Source organism: Leucoraja erinacea, chromosome 20, assembly GCF_028641065.1.
Source record: "Leucoraja erinacea ecotype New England chromosome 20, Leri_hhj_1, whole genome shotgun sequence".
In the NCBI taxonomy this organism is placed as follows: domain Eukaryota; kingdom Metazoa; phylum Chordata; class Chondrichthyes; order Rajiformes; family Rajidae; genus Leucoraja; species Leucoraja erinaceus.
In genome coordinates, this window is record NC_073396.1 from 34,170,860 (window position 1) to 34,193,961 (window position 23,102).

The 23,102-nt window shown below is 46.3% G+C and overlaps 1 protein-coding gene across 1 annotated transcript in view; it reads right to left on the reverse strand.

Moving 5' to 3' along the window:
- Window positions 1–23,102, reverse strand: part of shisa9a (shisa family member 9a) — a 316,938-nt gene that overhangs the window by 279,885 nt on the left and 13,951 nt on the right. Inside the window, exon 2 of the mRNA XM_055651847.1 lies at window positions 15,363–15,487. Within this exon, the coding sequence (XP_055507822.1) occupies window positions 15,363–15,487 (125 nt within the window). The remainder of the gene's footprint in view (window positions 1–15,362; window positions 15,488–23,102) is intronic.

The window sequence follows — 23,102 nt, forward strand, 5'->3', positions numbered from 1 at the left end:
CATGGAAAGAATCTGAATGAGAAGTACTAATGTAAAGGTTCTTCATCTTAGGTTGCATTTTAGTCAGAAATTGTACTGTTTGCCTAATCTATTGAATAGTGAAATGAATCACGTCCTAAAGCAAATCAAACTTTAAATTAAAAAAATTAAATTTCAAGGTTTTTATTTAGATTCTCTTCAACTTATCAAATTATTATTTGCAGTGGTCTTATCTGCTGCCTTTACAAATTGACATAATAATCCTTGAATATCACAGTCTGCAGGAGAAATAGTCAATCCAGCAAACCATGTTCCAAGGATGCATGGGCGGGAATTGCTTTTAAAACATGGGGGGGGGGGGGGGGGGGACACAATGAGGCCTAACATCCAGGACAGGGGTTGGCAACCTACGGACCGCGGGCCGGATCTGGCCTGTAACCTGAAATCATTCGGCCCGCATGCGTTTTTTTTTTTCAATTCGTTTTCGTGACCTGGGAACTGCAGCCAGTCTTGGGGCATCATGCAGGCGACCTGGGCACTACAGCCAAACCTGCCAGCCGGCCTGGGCGTTATAGCCTGTTGCACCAAAGGCTGCTTTGGTGCAACATGTTTCATAAAAGATGGGGGGATTGTCCCCCACCTCTCAAAATATGGGGGGGGGGGGGAGGAAAGGCCCCCTCACCCTTCCCCCCCCCCACAGGATTTCTGCCCATGCGCTGCGTGTATGGATGTAGACACGAGGAACTGCAGATACTGATTTACGATAAAGAGACACAGAGTGCTAGTGTAAAGGGCCTGTCCCACTTTCACGACCCAATTCACAACCTTTTTTACTCGTGGACATTTTTCATCAGGCTAGAAAAATGTCCCGACCTACTTGATGCCACGCGTACCTACGACCTACCTACAACCTCCTACGAACTTGTAACGACTATGCTGCGAGTATGGGTCGAGGGCAAACTCGGCAGTGGTCGTGAATTAGGTCGTGAAAGTGGGACAGTCCCTAAACTTAGTGGGTCAGGCAGCACTTTCAGAGAAAAGCATGTAATTTCTGAATGTTGGTCCAGCATCCGGGTCTTCTCTGTATTCAAACAACATAGTGCATCCGTTTAAGAGGGAACTGCAGATGCTTGGAACGACTAGGTTACACAGTAAAAGCTGGAGAAACTCAGCAGGGTGCAGCAGCATCTATGGAGCGAAGGAAATAGGCTAAACTTAGTGGGTCCGAAAGCACTTTCGGCCCGAAACGTTGCCTATTTCCTTCGCTCCATAGATGCTGCTGCACCCGCTGAGTTTCTCCAGTTTTCTGTGTAACATAGTGCATAGTGCATCTGTTGTTCACTGTGTGGACTCAGCAAGACCAAACGTAGACTGGGCAATCGTTTCGCTGAACTACTTCACTCAGTCCGCCTGGACCAGCCTGATCTCCTGGTTTCCAAACACTTTAATTCCCCTTCCCGTTCCCACACTGACCTTTCTGTCTTCGGACTCCTCCATTGTCAGAGTGAGGCCAAATGCAAATTGGAGGAACAGCATCTCATATTTTGCTTGGGCAGCTTACACCCCAGTGGTATGAATGTTGATTTCTCTAACTTCAAGTAACCTCTGCACTCCCTCTCACTCCATCCCTCGCCCGCCCAAGCCATACCAGCACAAAGTCGTCTCATTGAGTCTCATAGTCTGTACTCGTTCTCACCTAACAAACAGCCTGATTCCTTTATCTTTGTTACTTTCTTGCATATTTCATTCATTTGTTCTATATCTCTCTACATCGTCTAAATTTCTTGTTTCCCTCTCCCCTGACTTTCAGTGTGAAGAAGGGTCTCGACCCGAAATGTCACCTGTTTCTTTTTGCCAGAGATGCTGTCTGACCCACTGAGTTACTCCAGCTTTTTTGTGTCTATCTTCCATACGAACGTACATCTGCAGACTGAAGCATGAAGGTTGACTATTACTATTCGTGCAACATCCTTTCATTAACTTGCTGCGTGTTAACAGAGAATAGACACAAAGCCTTTGATAACAATGATCTGAAGAAAAGCAAGCGCTCCGGGCATGAAAAGAGTGTTTGGCATTGTATCTAGTGTTTGTAGATGAAAGGCCCCAATTCATGTTTCAGCTTCAGGACCAAGGACAGCACCAGACCTCTGGTTGAACAATACTCTGTATTTGACTACCAGCAACCTGCATGTAACAAATGATTGATAAGACTTGCTAACATCTTCTCGTAAATATTTTAGATGAGCGTGGTGGTGCGTTTGCTATTGAATCTGGAAAACCAAGACAATGGAATCACCGGTATTCGTCAAATCAAATACTGCCTCCAAATTTAATATTCTTAAATCAGATGACAAATCAGATGAATTAAAAGATTTAAAAGATATAGCCGGCCAACATAGCACATCATTCATCAAACAATCTTGTGGGATTGAAAAGTGCACCTTTTAACTATGTAATCAGTCTGCACGCGTTTTAACATTGAACAATGACAATGGAAGAATAAATAAAACACTGTTCAAAACAACATCCTTTTCCAAGATGTTGCAAAGCACAAGGAAGCTATTTTCAAATAATAGGTAGAAAATTACTCATCTAACCTATTCATGCAAGAGAAAACTATAATTGCCACTGCAATTACACAGACTCCCTTACTAATTGGTGGAAGCAAAAGATGCTTGTACCTGCATCTGATAGTTTCAGCACCAGGCTAGTCAAACATTATTCGACATAACGGCACAATGGCTGAGCAACGCACTTAAAGACATTGAAATGTGTTCTTCCCTATTTTGTAATGTTTGGGTACATACTTTCAGAAATTAATTAATTGCTAAATTGTTTCAGGTTTGAGTGCAGATGTCTTTCAGTTTGCATACAGTGAAGCACGTGTTAACATTTTTGTTCAGACAGTACTTGTAATTATCTTAAACAAAAGGCAAGCCGTCAGATGTTTTTAGACTGTCAGATATTTTGCCACAGAAGGCTGTGGAGGCCAAGTCAATGGATATATTTAATGCAGAGATAGATAGTTTTCTGATTAGTACAGGTGTCAGGGGTTATGGGGAGCAGGCAGGAGAATGGGGTTGGGAGGGAGAGATACTGTAGATCAGTTTAATGGAGGAGTAGACTTGATGGGCCGAATGGCCTAATTCTACTATCACATGACCTTATAACCTTATGACCTGATGACTGTGAGGTATATCAGTTAAAAAAATTAGCGATGACTGCTCTGATAGACATGGTCCAAAATATGTATTTGAATCACTGTCTATCCAGTACATTTGACTCATATCAGTGCTCTGGAAAATGGTTAATTTGGGGTATTGCATCTAAATTACCATTCTAAAAATTCTTGCAAATGCTACAAGTCTGGTGCAAATGTCAACGACTATTGTTCTTAATGTCAATAGGAAATTACTGATGCTGTTCTACAGTGGATTCCAGCCAAACAATTTCTACACTGAGGGAGAATTATCTACCATTTAGACATATTTACAAATGTGGGACAGAGGACACGCTGCCCCTTTCAAATCTGGATTCTTGACCAATTTTGCCCAGCCAGGTTCAAACTCCGGGTCTTAAATTAAGTTCGAGAGTTTTTTAATGGTTAAGGTAAATTCATAGTCAATTCTCAATGAAGGTAAAATGTGCAGGAAGGAATTGCAGATGCTGGTTTACACCGAAGATAGACACAAAATACTAGAGTAACTCAGTGGGTCAGGCAACATCTGTGGAGAGAAGGAATGGGTGATGTTTCAGGCCCCGCTGGGTTATTTCAGGCCCCGCTGAGTTATTCCAGCATTTTGTGTCTATCTTCGACATTACTTGCCATTGTCCTGCCTTTCCCCTTTTCCATCTATCTCCCCCCCCCCACCACAATCAGTCTGAAGAAGGGTCTCTTCCCAAATCGTCACCTATTCCTTTACTCCAGAGATGCTGCCTGACCCGCTGAGTTACTCAAGCTTTTTGTGTCATCTCAATGAGGGCAACTGGTGTCAACAAAGCCAGGCTCCCAATGGTTCCTGCTTCCAAATTGAATATTTCAAGTATGAATATTGACATCTCGAACCTCAAGCATCCCTTGATTTCACTCTTTCACTCCATCCCTCCCCATCCTAGTTCTCTGACCAGCCTGATGATCCTCCTAGTTACATTTTTCTTTGTATGCTTTGCGTCACCTTCGCCCAGCTAATAATGATCTATCATACATTTTCCTTGAACTTCGTCCCCTCTGATGTCTCATTTTCACACCTTACCCTTCCATGTCTCTGTGACTCCCTCTCCCCCTGACCCTCAGTCTGAAGAAGGGTCTGGACCCGAAACGTCACCCATTCCTTCTCTCCAGAGACGCTGCCTGCCCTGCCGAGTTATTGCAGCATTTTGTGTCTATCTTCCAAATTGCTCGTGCTTTGTTGGTCTATTGACCATCTTCCCTCTCTGGATGTGCCGACGTTGATCTGTGGTCATTCTCTTTTATCCCCCCAGACCCAGATTGCCTTCCCAAAAACAAGTCCTGAATTTTTACGGCTGAAAACTGCTACCTAATGATTGTCTTTTGTTTGCAAATGGCTTCCTCGTGTGTTTGAACGTAAGCTCTTTACAGTTGGTTTGTGCATCTATTTTTGGAGAGGCCCATATTGTATCAGATTTCCACAACTTCCTTCCTTCTTAGCCCTTGAAGATGTATCCTACACAAAGGTCCCGCACGTAAACTAACAGGGTGCGCCGTCCAGTTGGGTCTGGCTGCCCTGCCTGCAGCTGTCCGTCTTTTTAAAAATTTTTAGTATGTTATTATTGTGTTTTGTCTTGGAGGTCTAGTCTTTTTATATGGGGGGTGGGGGGAGGGAGGGGGAAACTGCTTTTCCTAGTCCCTACCTGATCGGAGAGGCGGCTTTCTTCCGAGCAACATCTTCGACCCGTCCTCGCGGCCTACCTTCGGGTCTGGAGCGGCTTTTCTTGAGGCGTCCGGCCAGAACCACAGCTTCGGCGGCGGCACAACGCTGGAGCGCTATCGCGGAGCGGGCGATGCCTTGTCCGGGTCGCCGCGCTGGAGCTCCAGAATGCTGGGACCGCCAATGAAACATCGCGGAGCTGCGGGTCTGTGGAGCGACCAGCCGCGGGCGGCGGCGCTGACTTTCACATCGCGAAGCCTGGGATCTTTCGCCGAGATCACCAATGGTGGAGCTCCGTCCAGCGCGGCCTTGTTGGCTTCAGGAGCTGCGGTCTCCGGTAAGGAAGCGGCCGTTCCAGGTATCCCAAGCCGCTGAGAGGATTCTCCCAACGCCGGAGCACCACCAACGCTGTAGCGGCGACTGCGGAGGCCTCAATAGGCCCGACTATGGGTGGACATGGAGATGGGGACTGGACTTTGTGCCTTCCCTCACAGTGAGAACCATTGTGGGGGGATGTTTTTTATGTTTAATGATAAACTCCTTTATAATGTTATGTTGTATTCTTATTAATGTGCTGCAATGGCAACTTGAATTTCACTACACCAATTGGTGTATGTGACAATAAATGAACCTTTCAACCTTTCAACCTTTGGGTCATCTTGATGTAGCACATCCACATTTTATCCCAACTTTCCTCTTGCGTCTAGCTTGGATTATATCAAGCAAACAGTAACACATTACCAACACCAGATTAACATTGTACAACATATCTACATCTGCCAAACCTTACCACCTGTCTGACCACAATACCATTGCCAAGAAGACAGTTATACTCATTTACACTTGCAGTTCACATAAAGATAAAACTTTGTATAGCCAACAATTGTTATACAACATTGGTGCGCTCTAAGCTTATTGGTGAAACGTTCATAAGATCATAAGATCGTAAGTGATAGGAGCAGAATTAGGCCATTCAGCCCATCAAGTCTACTCCACCAATCAATTGTGTTGATGTATCTCTGCCTCCGAACCCCACTCTCCTGCCTTCTCCCCATAACCTCTGACACCCATACTAATCAGGAATCTACCTACCTCTGTCTTAAAAATATCCACTGACTTGGCCTCCAGGGGCCTGGGCCTAAGGAGTCCAAACTCCTTATTTTTAACCTGTTATTTTGATGTGGAGCAGCCTCGACAGTAAACAGTCACATTTTTGAGACATGTAGAATCATTCGGCCATTCAAGCCAGCATTGCCATTCATTGTGATCATGGCTGAATGTCCCCTCTCTGGCGGCACGACTCACCCGTTGCAGCGGCCCCTACAGCCTGTCTGTCTTTTTTTAATTTTTTGTCTAATTAAATGTAGTGTTGGTGTTTTTTTAATACTTGTTTTAAATGTGTACATGTGGGGGGGACTGCTTAAAATCTCTTCCCTGTCCGGGAGACCCGACCTTTTCCCTGTCGGGTCTCCGTTGTCGTTGGGGCCTAGCACCGTGGAGCGGCCTCTAACCTGAACGACCCGGGGGCTCGGGAGACTGCGGAGCTGCGGACTACTCACCATCGTGGGGCTGGCCGGCCTCGGAGCGTGGGGAGCGGTGGTGACTCGCTGCTGCGACTTGACTCCTGGGGCTCGGAGGCTCCAGCAACGCAGCCGCAGGTCCGGTGGACTGAGACATCGGGAGCTCGCGGGTCCGGGTGGAGAGACCGCTTCCCAGAGTTCCCGCAACGCGACTTCTCCAGCCCGTGTCGCGGGGTTGGAACGACCTGGAGCGGGGACGTACATCGCCCGGCACGGCTTCATTACCGTGGGACATTACAGCGCCCGCCGGGGGCTCCAACACTGTGACTTTTAGACTGGGAGGGGGGCCGTAAATTGCCCGGCACGGCCTAAAATGGCGGTGGGACTTATCATCGCCCGCCTGGGGCTTGGACATTGGGAGAGAAATGGAGAATAGGGGAGAGAAAAGACTTTGCCTTCCATCACAGTGGGTTCACTTTGATGGATGTTTGTGTGAATTAAATTGTGTGTATGTCTGTAGGAAATTGTCTTTGTTTGTATGGCTGTGGAAACGGAATTTCATTTTAGCCTCACTGAGGCTCAAATGACAATAAATTGTATTGTATCCATTATATTGTATCCAATAACCCGTGCCTGCCTTCTCCCCATATCCCTTGATTCCATTAGCCCCTAGAGCTCTATCTAACTCTTCCCCCTCTGTTAGATCGCTACTCCAGCAATTGTATGCTTCCATTGTTGGTCTCCTCCAGCTGAATACTTTCATGTTTATGAAATATCCTTGGCTTCACTGGTAAAGCAGACTGGAATTTTGTGGATTTGTCTTCCCTGAATTGGGCTTTAACAGATAAAAGGCAATCAAACAAGAAAGTATTTGCTGAGTTAGATGAAAGGATTCCATTATTTGTGGAGTATTATCCAGTCTGATGATTTCTATGCACCATCACGTTTTAACTTCGTGATCTGCTGTGATGGGATGCAGTGTGGCTATTTGTCATTCATTAGAAAGTGGGGAGAAGGAACCATGGTAATGATGATGAAGATGGATTTCATTCAACAGATGAGGACACTTCATCGACCACTTGTTTTTCAAATGTCTCTTGAAACACTGATTGCTGACTCCATAAATGGCAATCGTTCCAATACTTCCCACATTTAGTTTCTAAAGCACGCAGTGTTATCTCCCAAAGGATGCCAATGGCCAGGCCTGCATGACAATGTTTGCTGGGCAAAACCATCTACAATGATTTGAGAGCCACGGCACAGATCCCTGGAAGCCTCGGAAGCAGTAAAAGCCTCACTCTGTCGAGACAATGTAACTGTGAAAGAGGCCCACACTGTTGTTGCCTTCCTCAACTGCAATAGGTTTAACAAGGAACAGCAGATGCTGGAAAAACCGAAGGCAGACAAAAATGCTGGAGAAACTTAGTGGGTGAGGCAGCATCTTTGGAGCAAAGGAATAGGTGACGTTTCGGGTCGAGACCCTTCTTCAGACTGATGTAGGGGTGGGGGGAGGGGGGGGCGGGAAGAAGAAAGGAAGAGACGGAGACAGTGGGCTGTGATAGATATCATTATCACTATCGTATCCACAAGCTCTCGATTTACACCACCACTTTCCCTGAGAGTCTAGGGGATGGCTGAATTTATAAGGTGAAATGTACCGAGATACTTAGGGGAAAATCATGTATTAATGTAGAAGATTCTTCATCAGAACTTTAAGGGAATTAATGCCTTAAAGTCGAGGGAGTTAGCTGCAAGAATTTATAAAACATACAGTAGAAGGGCTGCCTACCGCCCTTCAGGTAACGTCAACATCCAGCAGGATTGTCTGATCCTCAACTGCTCGTAACTTGCTATAATGCCGAGCCAACTGATTTCCCCAGCTTTCCCTGGCGATTCTCATAGCTCCTGCACACATTGCAAACTCATCTTGTCAAGGAAGCCTGCCTTCTCTACTACCCCCTATCCCAACAAACTAAGGCCACAACTTTTCCTAAACACTTCCTAGTCCCTGTTATCTTGTACAATTGAAGAGTGTCCCCCTCTCTCATTCTCTCTCTCTCTGTCTCGCTCTCTCGTTCTCTCTCTCAATCTCTCTCTTTTTCCTTTCCAAGGACTTGATTCAGCGACTGCACATTACAGCGTAGCAAAAGTACATCAACATTCAAAGGTTACAATACATCAAGCAATCATTATAATACAATGGTACAGTCATTATTTACAATGCTCCGACGACCCCCCCCGCGGTGACCAGCGCTCACGAAGGCCTCCAGAGTCCCCGTGGACACCGCATGTTCCACCTCCAGGGACACGTGAGCACGGACATAGGCCCGGAAGAGGGGCAGGCAGTTGACTCTGGTGTGACCATCGACCGCCCGCTGCCTGGACCCGCGAATGGCCATCTTGACCAGGCCCAGGAGCAAACCGACAGAGAGGTCACCCCCCCACTCCCTGCCTTGTGCCCAAACACCAGTATTGTGGGACTAAAATGCAACTTGAACTTGAGGAACAACCCCTTCAGGTATTGGTACAGGGGCAGTAGCCTCACACACTCCATATACGCGTGGAACACGGTCTCTTCCTCGCCGCAGAAACTACAGGCGGCCGACGAGCCCATGAACCGACACAAAAGTTTATTACGCACCACCGCTCTGTGCAGCACTCTCCACCCCAGGTACTCAATGTAAAGGAGAACGACTCCCTTGTAGAGAGACCTCCACTGGGGACTGCCCTCGCCTTCAGGTGGTAACACCGTCCGCCAAGGTGTGTCGGGACGGGAGACGAAGGCAAGGAGGTGCAGAATGTGCAGGAGCATTCTGCACAGTGTGCATCTCCTCGCATCACGACACGGCACCTCGGAGAGGTGGCTCAAGTTGTGGAGCCGGTGCCCGAGAAATATCCCGGAGCCTCAGCCCGATGAGCAGATCCGACGGAGCGGGGGTAAGCCCAGTCAGAACCACTCTAAGCCCACACATCTCCTCGACACCCGCCATGACTGGGTGAGGACCAGCCACTCCCGCAGCCACAACATCCCCCTCCCCTTGTGGAGCAACACGCTGGCTGAAAACAACCAAATTCCACACTCTTAGTACATCACTATAGAAACTAGGCAAACCCCGTAAGGCGAGTAGACTGATGCCCGCCACCAGGAGCCATGAAACCCCTCTTAGGCAACGACCCAGACGTAAACAATACGTGGCCAGAGCGTGCCATCTGGGGAGGTTCTCTGCATACATATACCTCCGCAGAGTCCTGAGACAGAGAGCCGCCACCTGGGTAGGCACTCATACCAAGGACTGGCCGCCCTCCTCTAACGGGAGACTCAGAACTGCAGTGCTTCCTATTTCCCCAAAATAAATCCACCAGCTTCTTCTGTAAAGCAGTTGTAAAGATAGAGGGCGAGACAAGAGTAGCCAGCCGGTACAATAACACGGACGCCACCAGCTGGTTTATGGCCAGCACCCTACCCTGGAAAGAAAGAACTTGAAGCAAGCCTGACCAGCGACCCAAGCAGGTGACAACATTCATCTCCAGCTCCAGCCACTTTGCCGGCCAAGCATCCTGAGTGGGACCCAGGTGGAGTCCACAGTGCTCCACGCATAGAATCCATCCTCCTAACCCCTCCTCCAGCCTCCAATGCTGCTATCGTTGCTTCTCTACTACAGTAGAAAATAATAGCAATGGACATTGGGAATACTGGATGGGAGATTTTCATGGAGGTCGTTGTCTCATAATTAAATGCCGTTCCTTCCGGAAGGAGATGAAGAGGAATATCTTTAGTCAGAGGGTATTTTATCTGTGGAATTCTTTGCCACAGAAGGCTGTGGAAACCAAGTCAATGCATATTTTTAAGGCAGATAAACAGATTCTTGATTAGTACGGGTGTCTGGGGTTATGGGGGGCAGGAGAAAGGGGTTAGGAAGGAGAGATAGATCAGCCATGATTGAATGGCGGACTAGAGTTGGTGGGCCAAATGGCCTAATTCTGCTCACTAATGACCTTATGACAGTTCTTGATGATAATTGCTCCTGTGACGCAGCTTGGTGCGTTTGCCATGATTGAATGGCAGAGTTGACTTGATGGGTCAAATGGCCTAATTCTGCTCCAATCACATGATCTGACCACCTCATGTGCCACAGAAATACCAAAAAATGAGCAAATGTGGATCTGTTTGTTTTGTTGCCAGAAGCACTGATAGCTTTTTTCTCACAAGCAGTCGATTCCCCTCATCCCTGAAGAGTACTACAGAATTTCCTTCAAATTGCATAAGGGGCATGCAACAAGAAATTCACAACAGCAATTTATACTAAGGGAACATTTTAATGGCAATTCTGGATTGCTCTTATGGGGAATAGACTCCATTAGAGTCCACATATGCAAACTCGTAGAACTAATGGATTCATCTAATGGTTTAAAACAGACACAAAGCATTTAATTTGTTAATAAGGAGGCATTTACAAGTCATTAGATCAGAGTTTTACAATATGCTAAGCTTTTCTTTGTGTTATTGTTATTTTTCTATTTGCATCCTCCTTTGTGAATTTATTGTACGCCACAAGTAGAAAACCTTTAAACTATCAAGTTTTCAAGGTTTGAAGGTCAGTTTATTGTCACATGTACCAGTTAAGGTACAGTGAAATTTGAGTTAGCATACAGCCATACTAAGTGAAAAGCAACAAGACACACACCATATAAAAGTTAACATGAACATCCATCAGAGTGGATTCCATATTCCTCACTGTGATGGAAGGCAATTCCTCTTCTTCTCCCACGGTCGGGGCAGTCAAACCATCTGCAGTCGGGTGATCAAGGCCCTCACAGCCGACGATCGAAGCCCATGTCGGGGTAATCGAAACTCCCGCGTCGAGGCGGTAGAAACTCTCTCCGCGGTATGGAGCTCCCGAGTCGGCCACTTCTTACTCAGAGACTGCGGGCTTCACAATGTTAAAGTCCACGAGCCCAGCGATTGGAGCTTCGATCCCCGGCAAAGTGATCGCAAGCTCCGCAATGTTAAAGTCCCGCAGTTTCTCGCGGCTTGGAGCGCCGGGTCGGTCTCCAGGAACGGCCGCCAACTCCACGATGTTAGGCCGCAGTGGGGAGGGAGATACGATACGGAAAAAAATCGCATCTCCGTCGAGGTAAGAGATTGAAAAAAGGTTTACCCCAACCCCCTCCCCCCCCCCCCCCCCCCCCCCCCACATAAAACAAACCAAGGAACACTAAAACATACTTTTAACACATACTAAAAATAACAAAAATGATGAATGGGAAGACCGAATGTTGGCGAGGCAGCCACTACACTGATAGACTTATTTGGAAACACCGCTAATAAGTGTCTGGGAAATATGTGCAAGAAAACAATAGCCAGCCATGGAAATTCACATTAGAAATTATTGATCTGACTCACAATCATAATCCATGTGAGTGACCTCTGCACAAGAACATAAGAACACAAGGAAATGGGAACAGGAGGAGGCTATCAGGCCGTTCAAAACTGCCCCATCTGTTACTATGCTGGAGTAACTCAGCGGGACAGGCAGCATCTCTGGAGAGAAGGAATGGGTGATGTTTCGGGTCCAGACCCTTCCTCAGTCTGTAGAAGGGTCTCGACCCTAAACGTCGCCCATTCCTTCTCTCCATAGATGCTACCTGTCCCACTGAGTTACTCCAGCTTTTCGTGTCTCTCTTCAATTTAAACCAGCTCCGCAGTTCTGTCCTACTCATGATCAAGGCTGATCTATGCTAGCCTCAACTACTCCTCTGCACCATTTCTACACTCCCAATCTATGAACTATGATAATTCCTTGATCTATCAAATATTTATCTACACCTCCACCTTAGACACTTCTCAAGATCCAGTGTTCACCATCCGCTGGGGCAGAGATTCACCACCGCAAGAAAGAAGGAGAAACGTCTTTGTACCTGAGTTGTGAATGACTGACTTCCCTGTGGAAGATTCTCTCTAATATAAAAACACCCCAACATCCTCCATGTCTGTGGAATTCTCTGCCACAGAAGGTAGTTGAGGCCAGTTCATTGGCTATATTTAAGATGTGGCCCTTGTGGCAAAAGGGATCAGGGGGTATGGAGAGAAGGCAGGGATGGGATACTGAATTGGATGATCAGCCATGATCATATTGAATAGCGGTGCAGGCTCGAAGGGCCGAATGGCCTACTCCTGCACCTATTTTCTATTTTCTATGTTTCTATGTCGAGCCCCTTTAGGAATTTCTATGCTTGATTAAGATCACCCCTCATTCTTCCCAAATCCAAGAATGCAAGCTAAAACCAATCTCTCTTGGCAAGATAATCCTCCCCAACCAGGAATGAACCCGGTGAAGTACCAGGTTATATACACTGCCTGTATATCAGTTAGTATATCTTTTGTTTTGGAGAGAAGACCAAAATGGTATACAGCATTCCAGATGAAGCCTCACCACACCTTGTACAATTGAAACAAAACACCTATTTTTAAACGTTCTTGTAATGAAAGCCAAAAATGTTGTTTGCCTTCTTCACAAATTGTTAGACTTACCTGTTAGCGTTTTGTGATTGAAACACTAGAGAATCTGTCCTTCACCCACTGACAGACTCTTTCTATAAGCGAGTTCAGGATTTCCAACTGCGCATGCCCAGGTCATGGGTCACTCGCGATAAACATTCTTGGCAGCTGTGCTGCTGCATGGAATCAGACCTGTGTTTCATCCGTAGTCAGGATCGAACCCGGGTCTCCGGCGCTGCAAGCACTGTTGAATTGCTACTGGACTGTCCCCATCCGTCCTGAGTGTCCCATCCCATGGGGAAGTCCGGGATGTCCGCTGGATTGACGGGACACCGGCCCGGAGTAGAGCCGGCCCAGGCTTACAGCCAGTGCGGAGAGGAAGCGCTAACTCCAGCTCAACTCTGCCTGTCCCGCTGGGTTCCCGACAGCCCTGGGCTGACGGGACACTGACCCGGAGCAGTGGAGTTAGCGCTTCTTCTCCAAGCTGGCTGTAAGCCTGGGCCGCCACTGCTCCAGGCCGGTGTCCCGTCAGTTCAGGGTCACTCCGGACATTTCCGGTCGCCCCCAGACAGGGATGGGACACTCGGGAGGGGACGGGGACGGTCCAGTAGCAATTCAACAGTGCTTGCAGAGCCGGAGACCTGGGTTCGATCCTGACTACGGATGAAACGCAGGTCTGTATCCACGCAGCAGCACAGCTGCCGAGAATGTTTATCGCGAGTGACCTTTGAAAAATCCCATGATCCTTGCGTTTTTCCAGAATACCGAACTCGCTTATTGAGATATAACCTGACTTTTGATTTCTCTTACCAAAGTGCATGACCTCCGACCTCCCACACAAAGCTTCATGTGCCAGTCCTTTGCTCACTCACACAATCCATCAACACAACATCCTTTGCACATCATGCCCTTCCGTCTATTTGCGTATCGGCAGCAAAGGTGAACAACTTACAAACATTCCTTTAGTCCAGGACATTAATATAAATAGTGATCGATCGTGGGCGTAGAACTGATCCCTGCGATAGTCCGGTCCTGTCACTCCTACACCATTTATCCATGATACAGCTGGTTTTCAATCCATTCTAACACACTTCACCTGATACTGCGGCCACTTATTTCATGCAGCAGCCTCTTCTGTGGCACTTGTCAATGCCTTTTGGAAATCTACGTACACTACATCTACAAGTACCCCTCCACCAACTCTCCTAGTTACACCCTCAAAGAATTTTCAGAGAATTTGTCAAACATCTTTACCTTTCACAAAATCATATTGAGTCGGTCGAATGTTATTCAGCTTCCCCCTATGATCATCTCTTTCCTCTCTGATTACTGACTGTGGTTCTTTGCTTTCTACTGCTCATGTTTTACACACAAAAAAATGGTCTCTTTGACAACTTTCCAAACTTCTGGTTCCACCCCTCTTCTTTCCTTGTTCAGCACTTACCCATTTCCCTCCCTTTAGACAAACAAAACTGGAAGTGGAAACCTGAGGCTGATCCGAAGCCAAAGCTACTCCGATTGCAAGCCATTGCTCCAACTGCAGGTCTGGTAGACAGTAACACCGGGAGCCCACGGGTCCCTGCTGGGAGACGGCTTTTCGGGGCTTCCGCAGCGGTGACTTCTCCCGCCCGAGTTGTGGGGTTGAGGAGTACCTGGAGCGGGGCCTTACATCGCCCGGCGCGGCTTTGAATGGCTGCGGGACTTGTTAGCGCACGCCGGGGCTCCAACACCAAGACCCGGAGCGTGTCCTTGCAACACCCGGCGCGGCTTTATAATTGCCGTGGGACTTATTTACCATCGCCCGCCGGGGGCTTTGTCTCTGACATCGGGAGAAGAACGAGGAGTGCACGGGAGAGATAAGACTTTGCCTTCCATCACAGTGAGAAGGAGATTCACTGTGATGGATGTTCGTGTAAATTGTGTCGTGTCTTGGTTCTTCTTGTTTGTATGACTGCAGAAACCAAATTTTGTTTGAACCTCTGGGTTCAAATGACAACAAATACATTTTATTGTATTGTATTTTATTAGAGAGACAACAAACTTCACCAAGGCTGGAGAATCTCATTTGCCATTTAATGAGCTTGCAGCAAGATTGTCGGGTTATGAAGCAGCCACCTTGGAAATCAGAATAATAGAATATAAGCTCGGAGCATGAGTGAGCCAGTCAACCTGTTCCCTCAATCACTATAACCATGGCTTGTCATCTATCTCAATATTCCTGCTCTCTTGCTCCATATCTCTTGATGTCATTTGCACTCAGAACTTTAACCATTTGCCATTTGTCGACTGAATTTGAAGTCAACCAAAACACAGTAAGACTGTAGAGTTTGCAATTTACACTCTTGTCAGGACTACTGACATAAAAAGGCTTTAAGTGACATGTTAAAAGTGTGTTTCAGGAAACCCGTCATAAACAGACTAACCATTAGCCACAGTTAACATTTCCACACAAGACTGTCAAATCGAAGAACTTACCAAAATCGTTCCTTGAAGTGGTGGGCTGCATACTTTCATGCTGCACGTGAATCGCAACTTTACCATCCCTTTCTAAATGACTGGCGGTACACTGTCCCTGCTGCTTCATTGCATCAGTCAGAGCCCTGAAAAAGAACATTTCTTACAGATTAAAGGAACCTTCATTTCCCCCATGCAAAGCAGTGAACATTCATCTCATGTGGGCTTGACTGGGTTCTGCAGTATTACCATCATTGACACACAGAGGTGGATCAGATCAAATCAAATATCAACTGAAATACATCTGACTAGAAAAGCTTTCTTCTTCAAAATCCTATTAAATGGAGTAACACAGCGGGACAGGCAGCATCTCCAGAGAGAGGAAATAGGTGACGTTTCAGGTCGAGACCCTTCTTCAGACTAGTCAGGGGAAAAGAATGAAAAATTCTTCTTCAATCTGAAGAAAGATCTCGACCCGAAACGTTGCCTATTCCTTTTCTCCACGGAGTTACTCCAGATTTTTGTGTCGATCTTTGGTTTAATCCAGCATCTGCAGTTCCTTCCTATATATATATATATATTACCTTCGAGACCCATCTTACCTTCCACCTTACCACAGCACTTTACCTTATTTTGTTTAAAGAAATGTGGAAGATGGGACTGAGATCACTATTAAGGATGACCAAGCAATGACTCCTGCTCCCCTTGTGCATTGATGCTGCTCCTTTCCAAAGCAGCAATTGTATGGCACATTGGCTACAACATTGGCACTGACCTCCAGATATCACCCATTACCAATTCTCAATTGCCAATCCTAATCCATTTAGAGTTGAAATCCCACAGACATTCATGGCCACATAATACGTTCAATGATGCCAATACGACCTCCCTCCTTTATACGGTAATGGTGCATTTTCTCCACCTCCAACACTCATGATATTTAAAGGAAAGAAAAATAACTAAAATATTAATCGTCTGTGTTCAATCAAAATTAAATGGTTGAAGGTTGAAAACTAGACGGCAAAGTTTAAGGTAATTGGCAAAAAAAAGAGATAAGATTTGCCAAAGGAAATTAGATTTGGAATGCACACCTGATGGGGTGATGAACATTGATTTGGATATGTCTCCAAAAGAAATTGGATAAATACTTGGTGCAGTGATAGTGTTGCTGCCTCACAGTGCCAGAGACCTGAGTTCGATCTTGGCTACAGGTGCTGAATGTACATTCTCCCTGTGACCGCGTGAGTTTTCTCCGGGAGCTCCAGTTTTCTCCCACATTCCAAAGACGTGGAGTTTGTAAGTTACTTGGCTTCTGCAAATTGTCCTTAGTGTGTAGGATCGAATTAGTGCCCAGGCGATCGCTGGTCGGCGCGGACGGTGGCCGAACGGCCAGTTTCCATGATGTATCTCTAAACTAAACTTGAAGAAGATATTACAAGGACATTGGAGAAGAGAGCAAAGGAGGTGGACTTTGAGATACCACCTGCTCATTGGGTTGTGCAGGATCAGCTATTCTTCCCTGTTATTCTGCAATTCCAACACCCAAGATATGAACTGAATTTGTAGATGGTGGATAAATTGGAGTTGATTATCACATCTATTCCAGTTTGCAGGAGTTTTACCAATTCCTGCAAAACATCCAGAAAAAAATGTGCTAGTTCAAGTGATGCTGGCAGAAACAAGGAGTTAGAAAGAATTTCCTAACAGATTCGAGGTTTTAAGAGTGACAGATGTGACTTGTTAAATACACTTTGCGTGGGACACATATTAACAGCGCTATAGTCAACTGTCTTCAAAAGCTTCAAATTCCTGGGCGTGCATATTTCCAAAGATCTTTCCTGGATCCAGCACACGGATGCAAATATAAATAAAGCACATCAACGACTGGACTTCCTAAGAAGATTACGGAGATTCGGTACGTCAGAGAGGATTCTCTTGAACTTCTACAGGTGTACAGTAGAGAGCATATTGACTGGTTACATCAAGGCCTGGTTCGGCAACATGAACGCCCAGGAGTGAAGAAGACTGTAAAAAGTTGTGAACACAACGGTTTCTGACCTCCCACCATCGAAGGGATTTACAGGAGTCGCTGCCTCAAAAAGGCAGCCAGCATCATAAGAGACCCGCACCATCTTGGCCACACACTCATTTCACCCTTGCCATCGGGAAGAAGGTACAGGAGCCTGAAAACTGTAACGTCCAGGTTCAGGAACAGCTTCTTCCCTACAACCATGTTGCTATTAAACACTACAACCTCAAATAAGCTATGAATTACATATAGACTATTATTGTTATTATTGCACTATCTTTGTTTGTTTTTTAGGTGTACATACAGTATGCGTATGTGTGAATGTATATATACACACACTGAACTTTTTTTCTCTCATTTATTATTTTTTTACTGTGTACAATGTTTACATATTCTGATGTGCTGCTGCAAGTAATGGGTCTGTCCGACTTAGGCGACTTTTTAGGCGAGTGCAGGAAACTGCACTCGCCACATGTTCGCTGGTGGTGTCTGGTGAGTCTCCTTCATGGTCGTGAGGAGTTCCCGCATTCTGGTATCTAATCGCGGCCTCAGTATGGTCGCCGCAAATTTTTCAACATGTTGAAAATGTTTCTGCGACCAAAAATTGGTCGCCATGGGGATAATCGATAATCTTGTAGAAACATAGAAACATAGAAATTAGGTGCACAGGAGTAGGCCATTCGGCCCTTCGAGCCTGCACCGCCATTCAATATGATCATGGCTGATCATCCAACTCAGTATCCCGTACCTGCCTTCTCTCCATACCCCCTGATCCCCTTTAGCCACAAGGGCCACATCTAACTCCCTCTTAAATATAGCCAATGAACTGGCCTCAACTACCCTCTGTGGCAGAGTTCCAGAGATTCACCACTCTCTGTGTGAAAAAAGTTCTTCTCATCTCGGTTTTAAAGGATTTCCCCCTTATCCTTAAGCTGTGACCCCTTGTCCTGGACTTCCCTGTAGTGGTAGGTGCAGTTGTAGTGGGGTTGCCATGTAGTTGTGGGTAGTCATGGTAGTCGTAGGTAGTTTTAGTTAATCGCCTTTGCTGACCGGTGAATTTCATTGGATCATTGGGGGAAAAAAACATAAGCACGAGTTTTCAGAACCAAGGATAACCGACCGGTAATGTTAAATGCCCGCTGCACTTCACAGCCGTGTATCTCTGGCTTATTAAAAGTTGTCTGGCTTCTTAAAAGTTGTCTTCACTACTTCTCCCCCCCTTCTACCCCCCCCCCCCCCCCCCCCCCCCCCCCCCCCCCCCCCCCCCCCCCCCCCCCCCCCCTTCCCCCCCGCCCACCTCCCCACCCCATCCCCCCACCCCCACCTCCTCCTCGCCCCCCCCACCCACCCCCCCGCCCCCCCCCCCCCCCCCCCCCCCCCCCCACCCCCCCCCCCCCCCCCCCCCCCCCCCCACCCCCCCCCCCCCCCCCCCCCACCCCCCCCCCCCCCCCCCCCCCCCCCCCCCCCCCCCCCCCCCCCAACCCACCCCCCCCCCCCCCCCCCCCCCCCCCCCCCCCCCCCCCCCCCCCCCCCCCCCCCCCCACACCCCCCCCCCCCCCCCCCTCCCCCCCCCCCCCCCCCCCCCTCCCCCCCCCCCCCCCCTCCCCCCCTCTTTCCCCATTCTGGCAACCCCCCCCCCCCCCCCCCCCCTGATGAGCCCCCCCCACCCCCCCCTTCTCCCCCCCCCCCCCTCCCCCGACCTCCCCTCCCGCCTCTTTTTAAGGACTTACCGTACACTGAGCTAGCCATCTTAATTCCTGTTCATCGCGGTGTGTGTCTGTATCACCTTGGCTTTGCACCGTGTGAATTTCAGACAGCGTTCCCCCCGCTTGCCCTGGCCCCCGCCTTTGCAATGTGTTTGTGTGTGTGTTCCGTTTTGACAGTCGCCATTCCAGTTCCCGGTTTTTCAGGCAACTTGACAGTCTCCGGCAGTCCGCTGAAAAATCGCCTAAGTGGGACAAGCCCAGAAGAATGTAATTGTTCTATCTGGGACATATGGCAATAAAACACTCCTGACTCCTGACACTCTTGACTCTTGAATTGGAATTACAGGAAAAATTCATATATATTGCACATGCTGGACTTGACAGATTCTGGTAAATCAAATCAGTCAACAAATTGAAAGGCAGCTCAGGCTCTCTGATGGCCTGGTCAATTCAACAGGCCAACCTTCCCCTGTGGAATGGTAGTTAGCAACTGGAGCATTCAGGGTTGCAAAATGCCAGACAACCAAGATTTTACTGTTTATTAATTCAGATGGATCCATGTTCACTACCAGTAAAGTGTAAAGACCATTAATAGATGCCAGCATCTTTCAAACTGGTGATAAAGTAGTAACCCCCTCCAATGATACGTCCATGTCCTCTAAAGGATGACTGCATGCACTGACTCCTTCAGATACACACAATCATTGCTTGGTCCATCAAGGCTTCAGTAAAAATATCTTTAGCCACCCTTCCCTTAAGCCTCTGTCAATGCAGAAGTGCCCTTGGAAGAAAGGGATTCGGAACATGTGTTAATTAGAAAATGGTTGCAAGAAGTAGCCAAGATGGTAAAAGGTATTAATTCAAGTATTAAATAATGTAGCTAGAAAAATGCCAACTAAAGTTTATAACTAATTTTAATCCTATAGCGTGCTTCATTGAAAATGAGGTGGCAATTTGTAAATCAAATGGGCCAAGAATGTATTATATAAGAAATCAGCCTTCTTTGCAGGATGGCATGTAAAGGCGACAGGCCTGAGTCTCTTGACGTAGACATAAGCAATTGCAGGTGCTGGAATCTTGTGCAGAACACAAAGTACTGGAGTGACTCAGCATGCCTCTGGAGGACCTCTGAAGGACCTCTGGAGGATATGGATAGGCGACGTTCCGGTTTGGTACCTTCTTCAGACTTCGTACTCGAATAGCACTCTTGGTTCTGTGTAGGAAGGAACGGCAAGTGCTGGTTTAAACTGGGGATAGACCCAAAATCCAATTCAAAACCTCAATAGGTGACCCGAAAGCTCACCTATTCCGTTTCTCCAGAGATGCTGCTCGCACTCTCGATTCTGTAGTACTCATGATCACAGTGAATGGTGGTGTTGGCTCGAAGGGCCGAATGGCCTACTCCTGCACCTATTGTCTATTGTCTATTTCAGTTCAGTTTAGTTTATTGTCACGTGTACAGTGAAAAGCTTTTGTTGCGTGCTAACCAGTCGGCGGAAAGACAAAACATGATTACACTCGAGCCACTTACACTCGAACCATAAAGGGAATAACGTTTAGTGCAAGGTAAAGCCAGCAAATTCCAATCAAGGATAGCCATCGGGTCACCTGATTCCAGATGGCTACAAGACCATTCCTGCCAATGAGCTGAATTAAAATCATATTGAGCTCATACTGCCTTCAAATATAGTGAAGACTTGGCGATGTGAAGTTGTGTAATCTACGTCCACCATTAACCACTCAGCAGTTTCTTTCCCACCGCGTGTAAAATAATGTTATTGAAGATTCGCTTCAAGCTCCTGATTCATTTTGGGACAATGTTCTGCAGGCAGCTTCATTGCTTTAGTGGCCTGTCAACAATTATGGACCCTGAAAGTGATCTAATACAATAAATATAAGAAATATACCAGGAGAGGTAGAGATGGTGAAGCATGAATTAAATCAATGGCGATTGAATCCAGAGAACACATTGGGGAGAAAGATAGACCTATTGAAGTACACTGAACTGTTCATTAATATCTTACATTGATATCAACTTTAATTGGAGCCTAATATAATTAAATGGGAGATATTTATTAAAACCGTCACCCAGAGGTGATAGAAAACCAAAAGTCAGTTTGAAGAAAAGCTAAATCATGAGGGGAGAAAAGACATCAAAATATCAGCAGCCGCAAGGTTCAAAGTGTAAAAATGTTTCTATATACGAGCAGAAAATGTTAAATCTCAAGACACGTGCCTACAAAATGATTTGAAGGATTTTGAGTTGTTTTGTATATTGATAAAATTGTATTTAGAGAGTAAACAAGCTAAGGATAATTTGTTTCCTTTAAGTTGTTTGGGGGAATTCCAAGGAAATACTGGATAGATTGAAAAACATTAGCTGGGGCATGGTCAACTTGATTCTGAAAAGTTGACTTTGAACTGCGGAAAACAGAGAGACCGGGGACTTACTGTGAAGTGCTAAACTGCAAGGCGTGCACTCTTTGGATGATGGGATAACTTGTGGTCTTAATGGAACAGTGATGGGAAATTGTTACAAGTGGCAGCGAGATAAGTCTTCAGAGAGTGCTGTGCTTTAAAGGGAGCAATATTAACCAAGCGTAAAATAGGAAGAGTATCCAAAACCAAAATATTATCCAAAACAGAGCTGCAGGGGAGAAGGAAGATTTTCAGAAACACATTTAGTTTAGTTTAGAGCGGAAACAAGCCCTTCGGCCCACCTAGTCCACACTGACCAGCGATCCCCACACACCAACACTACCCTACATACACTAGGGACAATTTTTTTTAAACATTTATACCAAGCCAATTAATCTACAGACCTGTACGTCTTAGGAGTGTGGGAAGAAACTGAAGATCTCAGAGAGAACCCACACAGGTCATGGGGAGAATGTACAAACTCGGTATAGACAGCACCCGTAGTCAGGATCGAACCCGGGTCTCTGGCACTGTAAGGCAGTAGCTCTAACCGCTACACCACCATGCCACTCACATTATCTGGAACATAATCTACTGTAAGAAATAAAACATTTGGAATATATGCCAGATATTTATGTCAGTTGTAGATGCAAAACGTATTGTCAAGTAAATAAAACGTCGGAAAGGAAAGATAATCAAGAAAAAAAAATGTTTTTACATCCGGGATAAATGAAATGGTGACGTCTATGATCAGGGAAAAACGCAACTTTTTTTATGCACCGTATTTTTTATTTTCTCTGAATTTATGGGTAATTTATGTATGATTTATGCATCATTTATGTTTTGCGTACAGTCTGACTGTAAGATTTTCATTCTAAATTCACGTCACCATGCTCGTGCACATGACAATAAAGGCGACTTGACTTGATATATCTGCTGGCAACATCCATATTGCTTCAAATTACCACAAGGACTGTTGGCTCTCCACCAGACTGTCTGTAACATGATAAAAAAAATAAATGGCACACTTTAAAATGCAAAGTAAAATATGATGCAAAGCAGAGCAGTGCTTTCTATTAAAAATATGATGTGTGGTCTCCTACTGCAATCAAAAAGTGGCACAATAGAACACAATTTCGGAGTTTAAGGGATGCTCTGCTAGAGACCAGTTAACAAATCTTTAACTTTCATCTCTTGTGGCTACAGTAAAAATAGGTGCTTAAGAAGGAACTGCAGGTGCTGGAAAATTGAAGGTAGACAAAAGTGCTGGAGAAACTCGGCAGGTGCAGCAGCATCTATGGAGTGAAGGATATAGGCAACGTTTCGGGCCGGTTTCGGCCCGAAACGTTGCCTATTTCCTTCGCTCCACAGATGCTGCTGCACCCGCTGAGTTTCTCCAGCACTTTTGTCTACAGTAAAATTAGAACTGGGCTTTAAAACTGAGTTTCCACATCTTTGTGAACACCTTGTAGACTCAAGCAAGAACATTGCATTAATCGTAAGCCTGATCAAAGATCGTTCCTGTATCAGTTCCCATAAAGCTTTCCATTCCACTCTGAAGACAACTGAAATAAACACAATAAACTGGAGACACAGCATCTCATATTT